Below are 24,468 nucleotides of genomic sequence, written 5' to 3' on the forward strand. Positions count from 1 at the left end.
ATTGCTGGCTCAAAATACAAGTAACGCAAGACTGGACTAACATGCGATCAAAATTTTTAGCGGAGAAGCCGCGAAAGTAATGTGATGGAGAAATCGGAGAGGCGTTCATACAAAAAAATAATAAAAAAAAAAACAATCGGCTTGCGGAGCGAACATAGCACGGTTTCACTAGGATCTCGCTCCCCAGAACGCGCATGGCTCGGTCCGCTCTACGATTTTCTTTTTTTTTTCTCCTTGCCCTTGTTATACGCTCGGATAAGCAGTCTCTTCCTTGGCCTAACGCACTCATGCTCAACATAACGAGTTCAGACGAAGGTTGTGTTTTAGAAAAACTCGCCGCGAAATTGATAATCACTACTCTTATTTCCATTCACTCTTTTCCCGAATTTCACTTTCTTTTATTCCTTAATCAGCTGTCAATCATGCCAGACGCCATTCCATAAATTTCTCTCAGCACTTTTAATTAAAATGTTATTATGTGACGTCACGCAATTTGTAATAATTACCCAACGGGATTACCGATTGTTCGATCACATCGCATACGCGCGCACGTGAAAACTTGGGTCGTGTTAATTTTTCTTTATCTTCTCGGCATTTATACCATGGCGGCCATCGATAAAGACGCTATGGCAAAAGCTTACCTTGAAGTTCGGGACGATAAAGTGGAAACCAACTGGTAAGTAAAAATTTTTTTGTCCGTTTACACACAGACGCCGGTATAAAACAAATATCACATTGCAAGGTTGCGGCAATAAGGTGACTCGTTCATCATATCGCAGTCTCGAGGGGTGGAGACGCTTTAAAAAGTCACTCAAAAACATAAGTAACTTCTACATATATTAAGTTATTCTGAAACGATTATTTGAAGAATATAAGTGATTATGTAAGAAGTGAATTTCGAGAGGGTTATTTGAGAACTTTGTTCGGGCAGATCATGTATTTTAATACGCCGAAGGTTCTCTTAAAAGATTGAAATCTCAGCGAGAGAATATTGCGGAAACAGTTTATTATATTGTTCGTTGAATGGGTTGTTTAAATATCTGACGAGTATTAAATTAGGAATCCGTTTTTGTGATAATTTTGCATAGCAAATCCGAAAAATTGTTTGTAGAAATATTTAACTGGAAAGTCCATTATCAACTTCTAAGTTATTTATTTAGTAGCAGTAGTATATTTGTTTTCGCACCTCTTAGCAGGGGGCTTGGTAAGGTTATTTTAGGCGTATCTTTTCCAACCCGCCGCAAAATTCCCGGCTTGTCAAAAATGCTGTGTAATAAGCTAAAATCAAGACAGATTTGAAATATAATTCGTACGTGGCAGGTTCGAGAAATTAAGGCAGGAAATTAAACGCGCAAACGCGCACAATATTGTGTTGGAGAATAGGCGCTAGGAAATGTTTTTAAAATATTTTTATTTAACTTGAAACATAACTCCATAAAAAGCAATGATAAAATAAATGTGTTAGACCAGGAGCCCATTAAAATCCTGGGTGGACGTATTACTCCAACATCGCCACATTTCCTTCCTATAAATTATTTGACCTTATTTGTCCTCGCTGACTGTCTTCGGAATTAATTGGATCTCACTTAGTCTGCGGCGCTAGGCTTATCTATATCATCTATGGCTAATACCCGAGCAGTCCCTCGGGTCTTTGTCCCAAGACAAGAAGCACGCTAGACTTCAATCGTCCCCAGTAGTCCCTTGTGAAAAAAAAAATGAGTCAGAAATGGATGACGAAATGACGAGGAGAGGAAGGCAGAACGTGGGTGGGGATCTTTAAAGGTGCTACGTCACGGACAACGCATCTGCAAAAAAAATGGCAATTTTTTTCAAGTTTGTCCTTCCCAATCTGTCTCAATCTTCGTCAGTGTTTTTCTACATTAGAAAACTATTATTTTAAGGATTCCCTCAATTTGAGAGTAATCAGAAAAACATAGGACCTCCCCCACCTCTCGTAGGCGATTCCAAATTTATTTTAGTTGTCAACTACGGTGTACGATGAGTATCATGCGTTAAAATCTTGAAAAGTTACATGAAATCTTGAAAAGTTACAAAAAATCTTGAAAAGTTACATAAAATCTTGAAAAACACGAAAAAATCTTATACCAAAAAAATAAATAAATCACTATACCGGGGTTTTGTTCGTCTGCAACGCAGGCTATTAGGCCACCGCGCCTCCCACAAATCATCGATATAGTCCTCGATAAATACCGTCCAAATTCTAGTCCATCCCATTCAGGGAGGAGTAGCAATACTCCTAGTCGCTTTATGCTACGGAAACCGGGATAAGCTCTGGCTGTATGGGCCTCTTGGCTCGGACACAGACTTTACCTTACCTTATATCGAGGATTTTGTACATAAGTCCCGCTGCAACGCAGGCTAGGGTTCGATTGTATTAAAATATTGATGTTGCTTTTTACGGTTATTTACGTTACTGTTTCTTCAATGTCAGGGCTGTTTTCAAATACGACGACAAGACCATCGTTCACATCGCGTCAGGGACGGACTACCAAGAATTTCTATCTCATTTTGGTGGTTAGTATATTTACATGCAATATTTCAATTAGACGCAGTATTCTGTAGCTTCTAAAACGCTCACTAGAAAGTCTACGAGATATAAATTACAGTCCAATCTCTCTTAATGTACACCTCTATTAGACGGACACCTGATGTTGGTCTCATCCCTGTCCTTTTTCAGTCATTTTAAGACGGACTCCTCTCACAGACGGATTGGAGTCGGTCCCAACGCTGCCCGTCTTAGAAAGAGTTGACTGAAGTTACTGGTTTTTCCTTCGTTCTTCGATACCCGGGGGGGGGGGGGGACTTCTTTATAAAAGGCACGGGGATGCCCGTCGGAAAATTTGAATTCAACCCCTGAAGAAGACCAATTTGGGCGTGGTTCAAGCCTTTCTGACCCCTAAAAGATACCACATTTTATGCCTTATCGAGAGGAAGTCGTGGTCCATAAACACGCAAAAGAAAAAGAACTTGGCATATACCGTAAAATTCCGATTATAAGCCCTGGGCTTATACAGATTCGTAAGGGGTTTTGTGTGGGCTTATAAGCGGAGGGGCTTATATCCGGGAGGACTTATAAGGGGAATTAAAAAAAAACGTTTCGAAACGACCCACGGGAGTGTTGATCAAAATACGTTTTTTAAAAACGCATAATAAAGCAACATTTAGCCCTGTTCAGTACTGTCATCCGGCAGAGGGGGCCTTATATCCGGGAGGGCTTATAATCGAATGTATTTTTGTTTCCAGGTAGATGAGCCTATAACCGGAGGGGCTTATAAGCGGGGGTGGGGGGGGGGGGGGGCTTATAACCGGAATTTTACGGTATCCCGCCATCTTAACCTCACGCCTGGTCAATAAACCATATACCACATTACAATTGTAAGCTTTTCTTTAAACACGAAAAATATTGAACTTTGTCTCAACAGAGGCTGACCGCGCCTATGGATTTGTCCGCATTGAAACTGGTGACGAGCTAAGCAAACGAGCCAAGTTTGCTTTCATAACGTGGATCGGCGAAAGTGTTTCATCGATGAACAAGGCAAAAGTCAGTACAGACAAGTCTGCTGTTAAACAAGTAATCCAGGTAAGATTTTAGTAAAAAAATAATAATAAAGTTATGACTGTAACTGACTCAGACCTATATAATGTTGAACTCCCCCGCGTTGTGCGTTAGACTCCCAAAAATAGAACAAAACTACCAAAGACCTGCCTTTCAATATTCTGAAAAAAAAGGCTTCTCTTTTCTGCGCGCCTTCAACTCTCCCCCCGCCCGATCGACCCTAAAAATTACACAATGAGGACTTAGCTGTGAAGAGATCCGCGGAGTTTCTCTTGTTGGTCATCGCTTGCGCGCGAAAAATGAATTCAAAACTGAGCAGGAACCAATTAAGATATTCTGCAAAGGATTTCATCTAGCAATGGAGTTATATGATATTCGCATAGAGTTAGAGTTAAAACGACTTCCAAAATCCTGAATTCAAGATTTTGGAAGGCCATAATCCTGAATTCAAGACTTGGAAGGCCAAAATCCAAAATCTTGAATTCAAGATTTTGGAAGCTAACTCTAACTCCACGCCATAACTTTATAAAAACAACTCTAAGAATTACTGTCCCCTCTGTAAAGCTTTGGTAATAGGATCGTCTAAACTGCCTAGTTATGCATTGTCACAAATCGATTACGGACACACCGGACCCTGTTAAAGTCATTTTGATAAATTTGAGTAGGGGGATGCACCCCCCAGGAGAGGAGGGGGGCCGCAGGCGCTTGGCTTGGAGTACGATGGGGGCCCCCACGTTTCAAAACGCTCCGCCGCCTCTGCCTCTGATAATTGTTTAAGGCTCTCAGATTCCTCTCCAATTAACCTGTATTTCGTGCTTTGGTTGCAGAATTTTGCAGCGGAAATCTTGACGAGTGACAAGGATGAACTCGAACTTAATCATGTAAAGGCGCTTCTCGTGAAGGCTGGAGGAGCAAACTATGGCGTCGGAAAATAACTTGTAGCCTGCACTAAAATAATTAAACGCAAGTTTCTTCCTTGATCGCTTGCGATGTTCTCTTTATTGTACAATTTTTTTTTTCCATTATATAATCAGGAAAGCAGTGCTTTATATTATCATAATGATGAAAATAAAACCGTGAACAGAACTACAAAAGAAAATCCAGCCAGTCCAAATCTCATTGTCCGTATTCATCTGTAAGTTCCTTGTGAGGAAGAATAAAGTCTAGTACAATATTGAAGAAGTTCTTTCGGGTTTTGTTATTTAATTAGGCCTGGTACACTTTACCGTTTTCCGTGGCAGAATACAGTTTTTATACTACAGTATAGCCGACATAACAGTTACCGTCTTTGTATATACATGTATATCACAATACTTGACACTTTCGACTTTAATTGTCCTAGCAGTATACAGGACGTATATGTCAGATATAAACCAAGTAAATGACCACGAGCCTCCTGTACTGAGCTCTGTGGTTAGAACATCGGACCAGTGTGCGGTGCGGAATGTCAGAGGTGTTTCTTACATACAGTTATTTACTACATTTATTTAACTTATTGCATACATACATTTGGGCCTTATGCGCCACATCGCGAAAAGAGGTCATTCGTTCGTTCGTTGGTTCGTTCAGTCAGACGGCACATTGAGCGAGTCAGTCATTCAGACAAGATCAATACGTCGGTATTAAAGTCGGCCAGTCAAACAGACGGTCAATTATATTAGTCAGTCAGTCAGTCAGTCGGTCAATTCAGTCTGGGCAGTCAGTCAGTCAGTCAGTCAGTTGGTCAGTCACATAGTCAATTGATCGAGTAAATCATTGAGTCAGATAGTCATTTGAGTTAGTCAGTCAGTCCATTGTGGCGTTCAGCCGGTCGGCCGTTAATTCGCATATTCTCGCAATATTCAGAAAGATGATCAGATCCAATTCGTGTAGCTTCGGAATCATATGATACTCCAACGTGTGAGCGTTCCTGCTTCCGATTTCTTTCGTAAGATCTACCAATGTCAGCATTTTCTTTGGGAGATAACAAGGGCGTGGTCAACTCGTCATTCCCGTGGGACCTGGATCGACCAATTTTTGTATGCATAATAAGGAAATGAAGAAACACGTGGATTAGGAATCCCAGGTACATTGGCGGGCCTGCCTCGTGAAGCAGCTTCAAGCTCGGTTCTTTGATCTCACATCTACAAAAACAAATAAGGGCAATTTTAGGTGAGTGTGTGATGTTGTCAGGAATTAGTTGTGGAAGTACTTTAAGGGGCACTGTCACCAGTTTTACTTAAAAAACTCAAGAGCCCAAAGACATATGGAAACTACAAATCAGTAGTAGTCCAATTTTGTTAAAAATCACCGTGCAAGTGAACTAAAGCGATTAACAAGTGATATTATTGTGATGCCATCAGGAACTTTAGATCTCAACTTGAAAAAATCGGGCTGAATTTTTCAAGTTTTGTCCTTGTGGACTGGAAAAAAACACCCAAAAAAGTTATTATGGCTCCCATCTTCCTTCGACAATAATTTGCTTTATTCCTCGCGAGCGAGCGCGAGCGCGGGGGAATTTTGTCCCTCAAGGGCCAGGGGGAGAAATCTGTGGAGTACGGGGAGCTTGGTGTATGGGGAAATGACGTCACACGGCCGCGCGCTGGTGGCCGGGCCGACCGATCTCGGGAGAGGGCAGGGGCGAATCCGGCTGTCTTTCTTATGTGGGTCGAATCCTGAGCCTCTTCCTCGGATACCACTGATTTCCACTCCCCCACGCCACAGGCGGCCATCGAGGGGCGGGGGAGGGCGATCCCGCCGTTCGTTCTCGCCCGAAATGCCAATGCGAAATCCAATGGAGAGAGCCGCGCTCCCAACGCACCTCACGAACAGAAAGAGCGCCACAAGGGGAGACCCGGAACGAGGGGTCGCGGCCATGCCGACAGGCAACTCACCGGTAAACCGGTATCCCCTAGACCCCCCCCCCCCCCAACCCAGAGCCGCGAGGCCCGCGAGTCACGTATTACTAGTATCTCCATCTTGAAGTACTAAGTGCATTTCGTGTACGAGAAGACCTATTCGCCAATCAATTTTAGTACTTTTTTTACCGAAAAGCATTATTTTAAATTCCCCGTGACAGTGTCCCTTTAACGACCAGTCCACGACATACTACTTGGACCTCTTTAGAGCCACGTCATGAGTATAGGAATTTTCTGGTTGAATTTCTGACGTATCTCTCGCTGGAAAGAACTGTATGCTTGAAATGGGAAGCAAGTTGCTATTTTCCTGTCAGAACAACATCTCAGCCTCGGTTTAAATTAGACAACAAAGTTTTCAATTTAACTGCGCTTGCTCGGCGTTTGCTTTCTATTTACTTCAACTCGTTGATGATTGCGTGACTAAGTGAGTGACAAGGCCGGTTGAGTGCGTGACGGGGCACTATATATGCAGTTAGCTAGTTGCAGTCAACTCCTTTCTTGCGGACACCTCGCTATTACGAACACCACAGTATTACGGACAGGAGAGGAGTTGACGTCCTGGTGAATACTGAAAATAACCCTCGCTGATACTTTATCTATACGGACACCAAATTGTTGTCCCGAAGGTACAGGTGTCCGTTTTCGCGGGAGTTGACTGCATTAGAAAGAATATTTAACCTACCAACCTGATTTTTCTGTCAAGTGGACCGATATACTGGTCAATCAAACATGCAGAAAAATGAGCCAGTATTCCGAGCATCAAAACTGGCACAAGAAAGTGATTGATCTTGATGTCTGGGTTTCTAAAAGGTAAGGCACGTGCATTCACTTGTAAGAACAAAACCATCAAGAACACCGTTGTGAGCCCGCGAGCTGCCACCTCTGGGCCAGCCCACCCTGAGCCTACCCAGTCGGGATTGTGCTGAGTAAATGCCCAGAATTCTGCGAGAGCCGCGTCGATCATCAAACAAGCAAAACCAACAGCGCCCAAGCAGCAAACCTGAAATAAAAAGTAAATAACTAATGGTATAAAAGCAGGGTAGCCTGTTGCAGGCGTTCGGTTAGTTGGTTTGTGCGGCGCGGAGAACAGCATGAACAGCGAGTGAAAAAAAAAACTACAACGATTTTTCTTTCGCCCCAAGCCCCTCGCCATTTTTTCCACTCGCCATTCTTCGTGCTAATCCTGTACACCTTTTCGCGCTGCTCTGCATGCTCACCAATTAAACGAACGAATGGAACTCAAATCAGGTCGAGACGTAATCTTCGAAATGAAAATGAAATAATATATATCCACGTTCTCATAGAACTTGACTCCTATTGTCCGTAAAAAATCAAAGCTGTTTCGATTTTTGCAAATCGGTCTGTTCCATGAGGTTTTTTTAGTTTTAACCGTACGCGTACTATTGTTTTCTTCTTAGTCTGCATGGAATAATTTTCAAACCAAAGTCGGGTGAACGCAATATTGATCTGATTATTATGTAATGTACTTTAATGTTGGTGAGGTGCGTGTGAGAGAAAACACGAACTGAAGGAAATTTAATTTGATTTTTTAAGTTTCGCGCCGTTAATCTTATCGCGAGCCACACCCGAGAAGCTAAGGATACGAGGTTAAGGGCCTGCCGGACAATTTTTCTCGCAATGTACTTACCATAATTTTAACATTCATCGACTCTTTATCCCTCTTGTTAAAGTCCAGCCTGTTCTTGAGCAGAAGAGCTATCCCCGACCCAATAATACAGATCGAGATAAGGAAAGTAGCCGTAGCGCGTATACAGACAGGAAAATGCAGTTTTGGCACATACTGGACTGCGCAGAAGAAGGGGGCGAGAAAACATGAAAAACCAACCATGAACCCGACGTTCCTGCGCTGGCGATCTGAAGAAGCCATTGTTAGATCTACTCTCCTGCTTGTTTCATCATTTCCAACATTATCAGCCGCTTCAGCGCCGCCGTCTGTTTCGTGGTGAATTTGAATTGAGTGCTCAAGAAATAGCAGCGAGCACAAGAGACGAAAATCGATCATAAGTGCTTTGTACATTGCTTCCAACACATCGAACCAGCCACCGTACACTGCTCTCGCCCTGTTCAAATAGAAGTCACTTTCAACGTTCACTTGTGTGTCCACCCACTGGATAAAGTTGAAAAACGCCAGTATCTTGAAATAAAACTGCGCGTTTTCTCGGTAAGATTCGCTCGCCTTTGTGTTTCTTAGCCAGATGTATACCCCAGCCTGAATGAACTTTTGAACGATGAATATCACGTCGTCGGTCAATAACAACACCCACAAATCCTCTTGCATTTGCGGTGTTTCGTTCTTGGACGCTTCAGCTCCCAACACGAGCATCAGCTCAGTTATATTTAGGGGGATCGTAATCATCGTGACGACCAAACCCATGGACGGCTCGTGCTCGCCAAGGGTGCGTAGAGTTGGTGAACTGGTTGGCTTCGTAAAGAAACGAACCGCGCCTAACAGAACGAAAACGATTCCAACCATAAAGGCAGAGACGATGCGGTGATACAACATGATTGTCTTATTGTTGGACGTGTTCAGCACGTTCACAGAGACCATTATCGCTCCAATAAGGAAGAGAACGAAAATTGCTTGCGATGAGATGACTTTGACCAAAGGTTTGAAGCAAACACTCAGAGCACTTAATAACAGGACGGTTAAGTAAAAGAAGGCTGAAAATGACGCCGTGATGACTTGAGAAGCGAAAACCGTGGCGTCAAGATCATGCTTGCTGTAGTTCGCACAGCTGTCGTGAATAAAATTGCTTACTGGGTGCCAAGGCTTGGAATTCATGTTGACTAGACGCTTTGAAATTGAATAGAAATCTGAAGTTTCGATTGAATCTTGTCGGGGTTTTAACCGGTTGTAAATTAAAATATTTGGTGCTTTAAGAGGAGTGGAGAGTGAGTTGCTTTAAGTGTCGAGTATCTTAAAGAGGTGAATCGCTTAAAGGGTTTTTGCCTTCATTTAAATAGTGAAAAAACTGTTAAGTTCGTTAACCCATGCGGAGGCACGTATCAATGTTATTTCATTTTTACGTGGTTGATTCATAGTACAACTGCCTGTTTATACTCGCGGAGTCATGTATCATGAGTGTTTGATAGTACAACATTGTGTATACATGGCTCTTTTTGGATCCCCAGGGGGGGGGGGTCTTTTTTTTTTTTTGGGGGGGGGGGGGGGGGGGGGGGGCTTTTTTAAAAAAAAAAAAAAAAATATTTTAAAAAAAATTTATTAAAATATGTGGATGGAACGTGACTGATAAACAGTAGCAATCAACAATTTAGCGCCGAGTTGGCATGAATCCATTCCCTGGAGATATTCATAACGCCATATACCGCGTGAGATGAAAATTTTCAGGTGTTTATTTTTGCAATTGGATGGGATGACATTTTTGCGATTGATTTCCTACAGGGAACTGTTTTTGTACCCTTGTCCCAGAGATTTCCTCTTTTTTGATCTGGAAAAGATAAGAAAGAACGGTCTAGAAGAGGCGAGCTGTCAACGGTGCTTAAGAAACGTAGAATAACTTATACCAAAATATAATCACAATGCAAACACGAGAGGGAGTTTGGGAGAATTCGAAATGTATGTTTTGCGATATGCAATATCAATTTTCAGTCGGGACGGAAGCAACTGGGCGCATGGGCCATGGAGACTGTGGTCATGTGGAGAATGAGGGGAATGGGAACTGGGACATGCAAGAACGGAACCACTTACCGCCCTGGCCAACCCTGAATTTTCTTCGCTGCCTTTATGGATGTCTCTCCTTTGAAAGAAAATAGACCCCAGAACGAGGTTATAGACTGCAACAACGAAGGAAAAGAATCACGCCAGGAAACATTATGTTAAAGTGTATTTATTTACTACTTAATATACCGCGAATGCCTTTTGAACACTTCGTTAAATGTACACACCAACTTAATTTAATGTTTCTACAATAATATACTTGGTGGTTGCTTGCTTTATCGTTACGAAAATATGTACAAATTTATACGTTCTTTTAAGGAAATTTTCCTCGAACTCATGTTTTTTTCTTTTATCAAGTTTGCGTTGTACAAAATAATTCAAATTTAAAAAAGACAAATATAAAAACATACAAAAATATATACTGAAAATAACAAAAACAAAAATATATATACTACTAATAATATATACTTAAAATAACTAATAATATATACTAAAAATAACATTAAAAAATTTCTATACTACTACTAATAATATATACTAAAAATAACTAATAATATATACCAAAATAACATACAAAAAATATACTTGGCTTTGAAAAATTCACAAATGGACAAAGCACTCAATAAAGCGTCTCTTTGAAATTTAGCTAACTATTAAATACACGCGATTGGCATTTAGTATAAGAATATAACTGAAAAAAATGTGTTTTTTATAGTTAAAAAAAATTATGCTGTTTGCATTGTTATCATATTCAATTAATTTTTACTGGTAGAAAACGCACCAGTACAAATATCTTTAAATAAAATATACAAAATTTTATACATCTTTGAGCGGTAGATCCAAGGGTGGATAGCGCTATCCACCGGATAAATCACTATCCAGTGGATAGCGTAGTTTGTTTTGTCAACACTTATCCACTGGATAGTGATTTATCCGGTGGATAACGTTATCCATCCTTGGAACAACTGGGGCCGGAAGTGTGACGAAGAACTTGGGGTCGCATTTGTTACGTCACATCCAAATGTTGTCTTTGTAAACTTTGGCCACTCATGTTGTAACAACACAATTAAGCCTCGGGCGAGTACAGCGTCCTTTCATAGCTCTAGGCCGCTTTCGGCTTTCCTCAGGTTTGCATTATCACACTCAGATTACGACCCTTTACATTTAAAATAATTTATTTTTAAGAAATAGTACGGTTAATAAAATGTGAATATTGAGACATCTAGAACACTTCCCAGCTTTTCGGCTTTTTGGCCTCTTTCTTGGGCTTGAAGGTCAGGTCGTGTTGTCTGACTCGCTCTCGCGCCCGCTCTAGTTCAGCGATGGTCAGCGGATGGTCCAGAATGGTTCGAATGAGCTTGGCAAAGAACGGTATGTAGGACATAAAGCCAATAAAATCGATAAATCCTGCAAAACGAAAGAAAGAAAAAGAAATGAAGCGCATTGTTTGTTTACAAATCTGAACGTATTGAGAAATGCAAATGTGTTATCACGTGTTAAGCACGCGCCGTTTAGTGGACTTACCAAACTCATCACGTGCTCCTTCAAGCACCTCCTTAGCCGTCTGAAGGTCCGCCCCTATTTCCGTTTCCATGGCAGCAGACACCATAACTAGCAGCTCACCAGCATCCAGTCTATTGTCGTCATCTTCATCGATTGTTTTGAACATTTCCTTCAAAGAACGTACAATAAACCACTTATTAGGCGAAAGGATAAGTATTCGTGTGAATGTCTACAGTTCACCAGTGAAAAGAGCCTAATGAGCTGCAAGTCCCCTAAAGGCCCTCCCGTCTATTTAAGTACATTATTTTAGATGTTCTGCCTCTTTTGTCTAGCTGCTCAGCTCTGAGTTTTATCATTTTTCTTATCGATCCACCTCTACGTCGGCGATGTTGGTTGATCTCAGTTTTATACCAGTAGTTCTACTAGTTGATTACTAGTAAATAATGGGGTTAGGGATAAGGGATCAATATTTAAAAAAATAGTGGTTCACCCAACGTTCCACGGGAAAGTGGAAGGGGGGACAGCAAATCCAGAGGCGAGAGCAAACAGTGAGGAGTAAAAAATAAAATAAAATAAAAAAATGAGACAGAGGAGGGGGAATAGAGAAGTAGGGGAGGGTAGAGGATGGGGGGGGGGGGGGAGAACAAGGGAAGGGAGGTGCACCACTATTAACCTAGAATAAAAAAAAAAAGTGAAACTAACTAGTAAAATAAAAAATTAACTGAGATCAAAAATTAACTGCAACAGCGACGTGTACCCTTGCCACTCATATCTTTGCTACGCCTTAGCATTGAGTGGCCACATTCGCTGTGAAAATGGTCCACCCTTCCTCCTTAAGTAGCAGAAAATTGAGGAACTAGGAACTAAGGATTATAAATTACGAAGCGCTTTATGGGTTAAGTCTGCGTTCGGGCTTAGTGTCCCATCAGGCCGAATCGTATCCCAGTTTCCGTAGCATTAAGTGACCAGGAGTATTTCTACTCAACCTGGAAGGGATGGTAGTCCAACGAAGGGTTACCCCAGCATTAAATTCACTGGTACCCATTTATACACCTGGGTCGATCGAGGTACTGTGAGAGTAAAGTGTCTTCTCCAAAAGCACAACGCGCCCAGTGACCCCAGGGCTCGAACCCAGATCGCTCGATCTGGAGTCCAGTGCACTTACCATCAGACCACCGCGCCTCCCAAAACGAACAAAGCGCTTCATAGCAACATGCTATTTACCTTGAATATGACAATGTGCTGAGCCAAATTTTCTAAATCTAAAGCCAGAGATGCGTCTTCTGATTCAGTTCTGAAAAAAAAAGTCATACATGTATTAAGTTTTTTTCGTCTCTGAATGAGATCACGACTTTGCGAATCAGTAATAAATTAGAAAAAAACAAACGTCTTACTTGATTCCGGCAATCCGATCGTTTAGGGCGCAGATAGCCGTAAATTCTCTCCTATCTATGGTCTCATCTTTGTTTAAGTCAAACACCTGTACAAATGTGAAATAAATGTAATAATTTATTATTGGTATCAACTATCACTTGACGTTTGGAATTGCTATAACACGTTATTGTCAAATCTTGCCAATCACAAGCTAGAAACTCAAATGATGCAAAGAGCCAATCAGAAGTCGAAGCAAAACGCGCATAAAGGAGAGTAATGACATCTAGCCAATCACAGCACTTTCAACTAGCGCACTTAACCAATCAGAAATCGCAGTAAAACCTAGCAACTGGTACCGAGGGCGGGAAAAAGCCGTGTTTCCCAATTCACGAAACTGAGTGGAACTGAGTGGCCGAGAAAAACACATGCTACTTTCTTCTTCGTGGTTTAAACCAAGCCGGCAAATGCAAGACCAAAGTGTGCCATATCCCCCCGGGACTACCTTATATACGCAAAATGGTTATGTGCCGCTGGATGGGGTCCTATTTCTGACGTTCCATGTCTGTGATGGGGCTCCAATTTTAGCCTCTTAGTCTGAGATGGGTTCGCTAAATGGGGAAAAATCACGTCAAATTTATACCTTTCTGCTTATCTAAATCAGGTCGTTTTGAAATGCTGTAGCTATAGTGTTGTAAAGAAACTTTAAAAATGAAAACATCCTCTTCACTTCCGGTCTGAGATGGGGTATACAATTTAACTCTTAAGTCTCAGATGGTGCAGCAAGTTTGAACTTTTCTTGGTCTGAGACGGGGTAGGGGATTCTAGACCCCAGCGGAGCACACCACCCATACTTTTCCAAGTGCCCCATCCCCACGGGGGGTCATACCCTAGTAGTAGTGCGTACCTGGACATGTGCTTCGAAAGGACAACAACAACATAGCCAAGACTGCAATGCGCTGGACACCTGAAGGCAAACGCAGAAGAGGGCGCCCAAAAACAACATGGCGCAGAACGGTAGAAACGGAGTTAAGGGAGCTCAATTACAGCTGGAGCACCATTGAAAAACTGGCTAGAGATAGGCAGGGTTGGAGAAACTTCGTTGCTGCCCTATGTGCCACACAGGCATGATGGGCAGTAAGTAAGTAAGTAAGTGCGTACCTGCACAAAGTGTTTAATGTCATGTCTGGAAACAGCCGGTTGCATTCTCAACTTGAGTTCTTGTAGTGTGACGCTGCCGTTTTTGTCTTTATCTACTTCATCAAACAGCAATCCAAACACGTGCTTCTGTTGATCGCTGATTATTCCGTACAGGGCATCCTAAGAAAGCAAAATACAAGCGATTAGTATACAAGCGATAAATCGTTACTGCTTAAGAGATATCACTCAAGGAAACCAATCTTCTTCTGCATTAATGTAAACCTCATTAGCCTTTGATAAATTCTGGCCGTGAGTTATATGACTATGCGGATGAGATTATGTTCTGTGAGCTCCGTCGTGAGAACATTTAGCTAATGCTATGCTATGCTATGCGAGAACTTTAAGGTATTTTTAATTTGGATTAACTTGTTACTGATTTTTCCAAATTTTTCGCGAACTGTACTCAAATACTGCTCGAAAATTTGGAATGTTGCCGACAGAATGTCCGCTGTCAGGCAGTTTGGATTATGCTCGAATTTTTGACGGCAGAATTGGGTTATTTAGTAAATAAACCCCTTCAGGCGGCTGGTATATTGGAGGATAATGCCCGAGGCTGAAAGATTGTCGAAAAATGAACAGTTGGCTGAGAAGCGAAGCTTCGAGGGCAACTGTGAAATTTTGAGGACAATCTTTCAGCCAAGGGCATTATCCTCCAATACACCGGGAAGCCAGAAAGGGGTTTATTTATTTTATAACCCTCCGACTTATTTCTACAACGCGTTTCATCGCCAGTAAATTTATAGGAAAAAACCTACGTAATAAAACGGGCGTAACTGTGGTTGAAACAAATGTAAGTTGACTGGTTTACGTGATTTTTAACTTTCTGATTTCATTAAAAGTTAGAATTAAATAAGGTGACTTCATTTGTTTGTTTTGTGCCTGCCTACAAAATCGGGCGACGGATATCAAATCGGACGGGGTATATTCGCTGATACCCGTCGTCCGATTTTGTACCACGTGATGCATTTTGTCCAATGAGCGCGTGCAAAAGTTAATGGTGGGTTATAATGCATGATAACGTCATAAGCTCAAAATTCACCAACAAGCCTCAACCCTCTGCCACCTTCATGCAGTTTTCACGTGGCTATTTTTTTCAAATTTTTCCGCTTTAAGAATTTGTTCATGATACAATTTACAAGTTTGCACTTCAGAAGCGAGGCTTGGTGGTGAAACTAGCCAGTCTGACGTAAACATGTATAAGGGCTATTTAACCAAGCCACCCTGCCAGCAGAGCCTTTCCTAAACTCTACTCGTGGGGATTTGAAAGCGGCTCTGCTCGCAGGGTGTATCCAAGCCTACTCTTCACAAAGAATGTCACTTACGGGTGTCAAGAATTCCTCATCTTCCGATGCCTTAGCTTCAGTTATCTCTGTCAAAAACGTTCTGCAAGCAGAATACAACAGCAATATATTGAATTAAAAATAAAATAATATAAAACAAGATAACCATTAACTCTTAGCATCTTAATACTTACGAAGAACTCCAAAGTACAAAGAGTGTTTTGCCAAGCATTTTGTTTTACCTGAACAAAATCCTTGCGGTATGGTTTGAGAGACGACCCAAATTTTAGGCTAAACCAAGAAATAATTTCTCAAAATGAACAACACTGAATACTTACGAGGAGAACTTCCGTGTACCCTTTTTGGCAGCTTCGGTGTTGGTAGACATAAAAATCCTGGTGAGAAAAGAAACGTTTGTAAATAGAGGGGGTCAATTTATGCACTCATAAAAAACATGTTTACCTTAAAATGTTCTTAATACGTTACTTACGCCGAGTATGCTCTTAAAATGTCTAAAGTGCAGCTTGCATAGTACATACGGTCACATTTTGAGGCCGGGTTTTCTCGCTCGTAAATAAAACTCACTTAAAAAAATGTTTCCCACAAAGTTTAGACATAGAAACACTGTTAATATGCATTGACACTCGCTAACCTGTTTGGCGGAGGTTTTCCCGGCTTATAACGAGTGTCTTCCTCTTCTCTTTTTATCCCGAGCCATTCATCTAAATATTTATTCCTCTTTTCCTCCTTCGGTTCACTAACATCACTCGCATCTTCTTTCTTCTCCTCCTTCTCCTCCTCTTTCTCCGCTTCTTGTCCTTTCTTTGCCATTTTCTTTCTATCTTTACCCGATTTTTGACCTTCAGGAGTCTTCTCTCCCTCCTTAAATCGTATTTTACCCTTCTTGGCTCCCTTCGCAGAAGAGCTTGCCTTAGTCTTTGCAGCATGCGCCTTTTTATTTTCTACTTCGTTGGCGCTTTTCGTTAATCTTCCTTCAACGGAATCACTCTCTTGCTGTGATTTCCTCTCCTCGAGAGCAAGTGCTTTACGTGCCTCGAATTCTTCTCGTCTAGATCCTTTGTTTGACACGCTGTCAAACTCATCGACTGAACTCGCTTCTGATTCTTCTTCAGCCCATTTGCCATCGTGATCCGCACTCTCAAAATCAGTAGCAGATGAAAATGCCTTGAGACAAAAAAAGCAACAACGTTACAATACCAATCACGTTTTAGCTGTTACAGTTTCACTCTTAATATGGCTAAAGCGCAAAACTGAGACAAAATCGTGAGTCTCATTTTGCAATATACCAAATAACAAACAATACCTCATGAAAGTACTACTCAATAGCGTTCAGTTGAATGGTAACACGCCGTCCACAGACTTAAAAGCTACATATAACAACAGCTAAATCACTCGAAAGTGCTACTCAATAGGCTAATTGTTTGAATGGTCACACACGCTAGATTTTTATTCACAAACTTTAAAGTTAAGTCTGACTACGACCTGTACAGCAATATACACATTGCTACATAAAAGTACACTGCTCAGTAGCTTAATTAGTTGAATGGCCAAAGAGACAAACACTACAGTTTCATCCACAGAATAAAAAGTTAGGGCCACGTATAGTGTAAGAATAGTATAGGCCATGGAAAAATACTCGAAAGCGTTCGTTTAAATAGTCAAACCATGATTATTGTAAACTCACTGCAGAGCTGGTGTCCCTGGTTCCACTGCCTGGCACAGGGGTACTCAGCTGACCACCCGGACTGTCTCGAGGATTACTGACATTTGGAAAACTGCCATAGAAAAGAACATAAACATTAACTTAACACTAAAGAAGCCAAAATGCAAGTTACCGGAATTTATAATGGCAAATGGCTTACAACATTAACCAACTTACAGTAATTATAGTGGCTGGGTGGATTTGGCTCAGAATTGTCTTTGAAATTTTCAAAATTCTGTTGTGACAAGCTTGCTCTGGTACTAGAGGTCTTCTTTCTTCAACAGCAGTGAAGAAGGCCAAAGCAGAAAGTCCAAAGTGAGATGGATTAAGAAAGGGAAAGAAAGGAAAACTCTGGAACGATGAGGGCATTTGGATGTGACGAAGCGACGCCAAATTTTTCATCATACTCCAGACTCAGTTGTACACAGGATAGATAATGCTATCCACTGGATAAATCACTATCCAGGATAAAAGTAACTGAATCTTCATGAGCCTAACTGTAGAAAACCTACAGTCGACCTTATATTAGAGGAAATGGCATTAGCCTCTCTATATATTTTTGAATCGATCACTAACTTTGCACTTTTGGCAGCATTGTAGTCCACTAACTGCTTCTGTTGTGATAGAAGTTTCAACCTCAACAGATCTGTGTTGTCCACATCATACCTACAGAAGATTAAAATTAGTTCACTAATAACTGAACATAAGAAGATATAGAGCAGTCAGCATATACATTTGTAGCTTTGACTTGTAAACGCAATACAAAAAATCATAGGGAGGGAACAAGCGAAAAACGGAAATTTAGAGAAGCAATGTTAAGTGGGTCAGGCCATAACCTGTAACACCTGTTACTTTTGGTGAAGATGTTGATTGGTGTTGTGTTACACTTGCATACATTGTCCCCTATACTTTTTACGTGAAGTGTGATTGAGGCTATTTATTTGCCGAGAAACATGATTTGGGCTTTTATTTTTTCATGTTTCGTGATCCCCAATTTTAAGATCTTTTTACGTGCGCGTGAACGCAATTTTTAGCTTAAACGTGACCCGTGAACGAAGAGTTGAATTAGACGTGAATCATCTTCTTTTTCGTGACTTTATTTCTGATTTTTTAGGTAGTTCTAGTAAACGTTAATCTTTGTTTTAGCTCTGTGGTTGGGACTTGGACTTTTGTCGGCTATTTTGTCGCTTGTGTGATCTTGACAGGCACAATATCGGGTCTTACACCTTCCAAGCGTAACAGTCTAAACAGTGATCGCCATGATTTTTGCATGAATGTGAAAACACTTTAATTTAGAATTATTTGTGATGCGTTAAAAGCCAAATATTTTCATGTGATTCCATTCCGTAGAGAGGTATAGGGAAATTGTTACAGGTGATAATTTCGATGTAACAGCTGCTTAAAAACATAAAGAGAGCACTGGTGGGTGGATTTTTCAGTTACTATAATACACATCACCAATTGGAGAGTAATATTTTGGTAGGCCAAAGTGAGGGCTATACAGAGTTTCATGGAAGTTGGAAGTTGTAACCCTTTCAGTTAGAATAAAACCTCAGCTACAAAATAGACTACAGTAGACTACTGTATACATAGAAAGCCAGAACTTCAAGATCAGCTCACCTTCCTTGTAATGGGACTTTGGTTCCAGCCATATAGTACTGCTTGTCAACCCTATGATGACGAATCTGCAAATGAACATGAATAGAAAATATGTATCAGTAATATAAGCCATCAAAATTATCCAAAGAGAATATGGTCATTTTCTTTTGCTAAGTACTTCAGTCTACAGTCAACTCCTGCCTTATGGGCACCCTGTTATTATGGAGAGGAGTTGAAGCCCTGGAGAATAAGAACTACTGAAAATAACTCCTGCTACTAGAGACTTTCTCTGTTATGGACACAAAAGTGGAGGGGGACAGGGGGCGGGAGCCCGGGAGAAAAGGGGCGGGAAGCAGGAGGAGAGAGGGCAGGAAGCGGGATTCTTAAGGTGGCGGGAACCGGGAGAAAACGAGTAAAATTTCGCAACATTTCGTTACATTTCGCAATGGAAATGGAACAAACAGGAGAGAACAGCTACGGAAAGGGGCGGGAGGCGGGAGTAAAAGGTACGGGAGGCGGGAGGTTCAGACCCCCCACACAAAATTGTGGCCCTAAAAGGTGTACATGTACGTTATAGTGGGAGTGGAGTACTGTTTTGCATAACACTAATGAAGCCCACCTCGGATGTTCTTTTTAATCTTCGGCACTGCTCCCTTGCTTGTTCCTCTGCCTTCAATCTGTCTCTCTGTCTGCTGTATAATATTCTAGGGCTGTCAATAAATAAATATAAGTAAAAATTAGTTAATATATTTTATTGACTAGCATTCAAGGCATGCAATCATGCAAAGAATATACAGCTACAGCACTTAGTCAGACCTCTACAGGCATTGTGTGCCTACTGTGTGCTGTTATAGTCAATATTTTTGTAGACCAGGTTTAAAAAGATGGGCTGCCACTTTTTTTTCAAATCAGTTCTGCACTGTTTAATTTCTGGCAGAAATCAAGTTGCTTTTAATAAATTAGCAATCAAAACAGCTGACAATGGACCATAGATGCTTAAGTTTTGCAAATTTTCTAAGGTGGCATGCCCCAGGACCCCCTAGAAAGTGTTAGCCTTAGGCTCCATTATTATAAAATTTTGGACACCCATTTTTCAAATTCTTAAACTAGCCTGTTGTCTAGGCATTAAATTGGTGATTCAAAGATTCTATGGAAAAACCATTCACTCAAACTCGGAACAAGCTGTGCAACAAAGGAACATACTTCTCATTTGTCCAAAATCTTGATGGTACACCCTGTGTGCAAATCAAACAAAACAAGAAAAACAGAATGATTATAATTACAAATTCAAAAAGGCAGCCTTAACTGCCACAGCACTCATGCATCACTACAGTGAAGTCTGAATTTAAAACAATCCACATGCCCTGTAGCATAATGACTCTCTTGCAGGTTCAATTAATACAGATACAGCAACTTTGGTTCTTCAAATTACACTATGGCAGACCCACAGTTGCTCAAAAGGACAGCCCAGTCAAAATGTTTTTAAGTAGTAGGCAAGATTGCAAGAGTAGTAGGCAGCAGAAGCCACCAGCTCATTTGAATGCCATGTTGTTTGTATAATTATGTAACTGCAAGAGCATTGACCGCTGATCAATCACATGGAAAATTTCATTTTTGCACATGATGTTCAAGGTGTTCCTACGCCCCAGTAACCTTGCCACTAATTAAGCATGCATGCACGATTGTGTGTGGCTTGATTCACAAGAAACAGTATTTTTTGGTTACATTTTTGGACCTCATACTTGTTACTAAGGAAGTGTAGCATACAAAGGGCAGCAGATATTTTGTTGAAGGCAGCAAAATTGCCAACTGCCAGCACATTTTGACTGGGCTGAAAGGGGTGGGGGAAGGGGAGGGAAGAGCAAAGTGAGGATAGATCCTTTGTTCCTTAAAAGTGAGAGGGGTGGAGGGAGATTTTCTGCCATATTTGGGAGGGTAGCGAAGGTGGTGTTATGATCCCATTTCACGCACAAATTTTAACCAAATTCACGCGTCACGTATACTTGAGACAGCAGCATTCACGAATCACATGTCTTTTCTAGCTATTTTCACGCGTCAAGGTCTAATTTTTGCCCTATTTTCGACTGTCACGGACTAATTTTTGCCCTTTTCACGTGTCACACATAAACCCTTTGCTACCCTCATTTGGGTCTTAATTTGTTTTTCAGCACTAAGGGTAAGGGGGTACTCGCCCATCCCAAGATCTGTCACTGCACAGTATTTCTATATTAAAGTATTTGTACTCTTATTACCACATGATTGCTGTAGGAGATGGGAACTGTTCTTGTAGTTCCAGTGGGGGAGGGTGAGTATTTTCTGCTCAGTGGCATGGCAGGAAGAGAGGATGTCTTGAACCGTACAGTGGGCCTGTAAAAATAAAATCCTACCATTAATTTTAAATGCTTATTAGGAAATTGTTTAATTGGACCCTTAATTTCCAATATATGGCAAAACAAATAAATTGCTGTAAATATTTAAAGGGTAAAAAGGTCAAATTGAAATTTGGAAATGTTGGTTAGGGAAAACCAGAAAACCCAGCGAAAAACCATCAAAGCAAGGCGAGAACCACAGTAACAAGAGTCAACCTGGAACACATGGCACCTAACTGGAATCAAACCTGGGCCACATTGGTGAAGGGAGAGCACTCTCACTACTGTGCCATCTATACTTTTCAATCTATATCAGTTGTACTGCAAACCACTACTGACAAACCTGACACATACACCATGCAAAGTATCTCAGACATTCTTTAATGTAACATGTAAATTTTCAGTGTCTGATTTTTTTTACTATTAACTTACTGAAAACTGTATCCTGCATATTCACTCCTTGTTGAAGATTTCTCAGTTGCAACAGAATTGTTATCATTCACAGGCTACAAAAAAATTAAGTCAGTTAGAGTAATAACCTTTTCATTAGAATCTATTATCAAATAGCAAATATTAAATATTAAATACATTACATAACCTTAATTTGTTTAAACATGGTTTTATTTAAAGCTACAATGTAGAAGCTTGTGGGGTTTTTCACGTCATATATTCCCTGTTGAGTTGAAATTTGGAAGCGTTGGTTTTTGTGGAAGGCGGAAAACTGGAAACGGCCGGAGAAAAACTCTCTGAGCAAGGATGAGAACCAACAACAAACTCGACCCATATATGACGCCAATGAGAGCACTTAAAATCCTGGATATGGGCCATATCCAGGATTTTAAGTGCTCTCACTGTTGCTTGGAGAGTTTTTTCCAGGTTCTCTGCATTCCACAAACACCAAACACTCCAAATTCCAATTTGATCTTGAACAGTAACCCTGATTAGTTGAGCACAGGTCTGTGTCCTTCTAGAAGCTCGTCACTCTAGTAAAGTTGGTATTTTACTTTGATTTTGTACCTGGAGGGACAGGTCATTAGCTTCTAAGTGTCCAGGAGCAGACGCCACACTGTGTACAGGGCTTGCCATCTTGAGCCTGCTAACTGGTGATTGGCTCTTGAAGTTTGTGTGTCGGTAGTGGGTCTGCTTCTGCCATTCTTCGTTTTGCACTTTAACTGAGGGTGAGATTATTCTTCTGTAAAGCTGCGCTACACCATAATTATCTGTGCAGGGAAGAACAGTGGCCAGTTAGTAGATAATTGGTTACTGCAAGCCTTATGGGTAACCATAATATGCACAAGGGTCTACAGGTGTCAGCTGTTAATTTTACCAGTCTGCTTTCTCATTAGGGGGAAAAATTAAGTGCTAAAATGCTTTTGAGCAGAGAGGCCCCAGGAAATTCAGAAACAAAGTGCCAGCCACAGGGATATGCTTCCCTTCCCCAGAAAATCTAAAGGCTCTTTGAGATACCATTTCCTGCATTCTGTGAATGTAAAAAATAAGGCTTCTTATGACTAATTTTTAATTTCCCAGATGAGAGATGGGGTTGGGGATGAGGAGGAAGGGATTACAAGCTTTAGCCTTCCCTTTAAACCTACCTATTGTGAGTAAAGGAAAAGCTCTTTTCTCCCTTGCTTCTCAAATTTTTACATTTTCCCCAGTGGGGGCAATAAAAGGGGTTACAAAAACTGCAATACCGCATCAAATTAAATCAAAAATTTCCACAAACCCCAAACTGCTTAGTCTCGAAAACCAATTAACACTGCAGGTTAAAATAAAAAAAAAATCAGCAAAACGGCAATACTACAAACCTTAACACCCCCTCTCCCCACATTCTGAGAACCAACAACAGGTTAGAGAAGATGGAGAAAAATGTGACCTTTGATGCAAAAACGTACACTAGCGGCTTTCTAGTAAACGGGTGAAATAAACGACCATCGAACGGGTTATAAACGAGTCTTGAAGTCGTTTGAAACGAGTTCCACTGAAAGCTCAACCGGGTTATTAAGTATTCCGAAAGGGCAGCTATGTGGTGTGTTCCTCTGTGTTTATAAGACTAGGGAGTTATTGAGATTGTTTGGGTAAAACTGAATCCTTAGTGAGGGGGGTGACTAGGTTTGCAGATCAACGGATTTGGAGCACAGACAGTGGATTTTTGCGACTTATCGAGCGGTTTCACAGGTTTCGAAAATACAACAGATGGCGGATTAGCTGCAAATTTTGGCTTGGATTCTGGACTCTTAATGTCAGGAAGTTGGGATCGTGGATAGTAAACAAAGTTTGGATCACTTTGGTCGGTCTTTGTTGGTATGCTGGCGGAATTAGCTGGAATTGTCGCAGAAACAATCAATGAAACAAAACTTCTTAAACAATTGCCATAAAAAAAAAAAAAACATCTACTGTCCGTTGCGGTGAAACTATACCACAGAATCACCTCGGAAAGTTTTCAAGTAATGCAGATGCGGATTTGAACGAAAATAGTGAAATTGATGGCCAAAAAAATAGCACGGATTAGCGGATTTGTGTACCCCTATTCACCCCCCTCCTTAGTCAATATAATTGTGGAGTCCAAAGAAAATCATTGCCACAAGACCCCACAAAATGATGAAAAGACTGATACCAAGTCTCCATAGCAACTGTAATTTTTCCATTAACTACTGGTGTACAGATGTTGCTTAGTTGTGTAGGACCTGAGTAATTGACACATGAGTAATTTTATCAAGTTTGAAATAGACAATAAATTGCTTCAGTCAATAAACTAAGCTTAATGATTTGTAATTGTCATGTTTTATTTGCATGCTATTTCTCGAACGAGAACAAGTTATTTACCATTTGATGTCTTGATTTTAAACTGCTGAACATTAATGATGCATAATGTTTTGATAAAGAGTAAATCATACGGTAGAAAGTTTTGACTATAAAGGAATTTCATAAAGATAACAATTAATCTTTTGTATCAAAACAACAAATTTTAATTTGGTAAAGATTAACTAAACAAAATGCAGTCTGAAAGCGTTCCCCGTGGCCCTGTACGAATCGAATCAAAACATGATAAACTTACCCATAACTTGTTTGGCTTCATTCCATTACAACAAAGACAACTTCAGCTTCATTTGTCGAACATTCCGAAACAAATCAACGAAGAATAACCCAGCAGGATTCCTTTCCGCGAATAGCAACAAGTGTCCACTTCATGCTAAACGTTGAAATCGAAGGCCTCAACAACACATGAACACAGTCGGGATGGAATAA

General features: G+C 40.9%; 3 protein-coding genes across 3 annotated transcripts; 1 reads left to right on the forward strand and 2 right to left on the reverse strand.

The window, feature by feature from the left end:
* Positions 1 to 515: 515 nt before the first annotated feature.
* LOC144649361 (coactosin-like protein) lies at positions 516 to 4,759 on the forward strand. The gene is made up of 4 exons (XM_078508853.1): positions 516 to 676; positions 2,453 to 2,535; positions 3,444 to 3,601; positions 4,405 to 4,759. The coding sequence occupies exons 1-4, from the start codon at positions 603 to 605 to the stop codon at positions 4,510 to 4,512; spliced, it is 423 nt and encodes a 140-aa protein (XP_078364979.1). The 5' UTR covers positions 516 to 602; the 3' UTR covers positions 4,513 to 4,759.
* On the reverse strand, positions 4,558 to 9,476 carry LOC144649339 (uncharacterized). Its single transcript, XM_078508826.1, has 3 exons — positions 8,123 to 9,476; positions 7,161 to 7,474; positions 4,558 to 5,700 (listed from the first exon to the last, which is right to left on the reverse strand). The coding sequence occupies exons 1-3, from the start codon at positions 9,275 to 9,277 to the stop codon at positions 5,355 to 5,357; spliced, it is 1,815 nt and encodes a 604-aa protein (XP_078364952.1). The 5' UTR covers positions 9,278 to 9,476; the 3' UTR covers positions 4,558 to 5,354.
* A 1,780-nt stretch (positions 9,477 to 11,256) lies between these two features.
* LOC144649410 (uncharacterized) lies at positions 11,257 to 24,416 on the reverse strand. The gene is made up of 17 exons (XM_078508900.1): positions 24,278 to 24,416; positions 22,237 to 22,439; positions 21,652 to 21,725; positions 21,103 to 21,217; positions 20,054 to 20,085; positions 19,470 to 19,560; positions 18,872 to 18,936; positions 17,828 to 17,917; positions 17,234 to 17,324; positions 16,181 to 16,713; positions 15,867 to 15,923; positions 15,571 to 15,631; positions 14,210 to 14,368; positions 13,072 to 13,157; positions 12,902 to 12,971; positions 11,699 to 11,846; positions 11,257 to 11,581 (listed from the first exon to the last, which is right to left on the reverse strand). Exons 1-17 carry the CDS (start codon positions 24,279 to 24,281, stop codon positions 11,397 to 11,399), a joined length of 2,064 nt encoding a protein of 687 aa, XP_078365026.1. The 5' UTR covers positions 24,282 to 24,416; the 3' UTR covers positions 11,257 to 11,396.
* Positions 24,417 to 24,468: the final 52 nt, after the last annotated feature.

Source organism: Oculina patagonica, chromosome 4, assembly GCF_052425735.1.
Source record: "Oculina patagonica isolate OP01 chromosome 4, crgOcupat, whole genome shotgun sequence".
NCBI lineage: Eukaryota > Metazoa > Cnidaria > Anthozoa > Scleractinia > Oculinidae > Oculina > Oculina patagonica.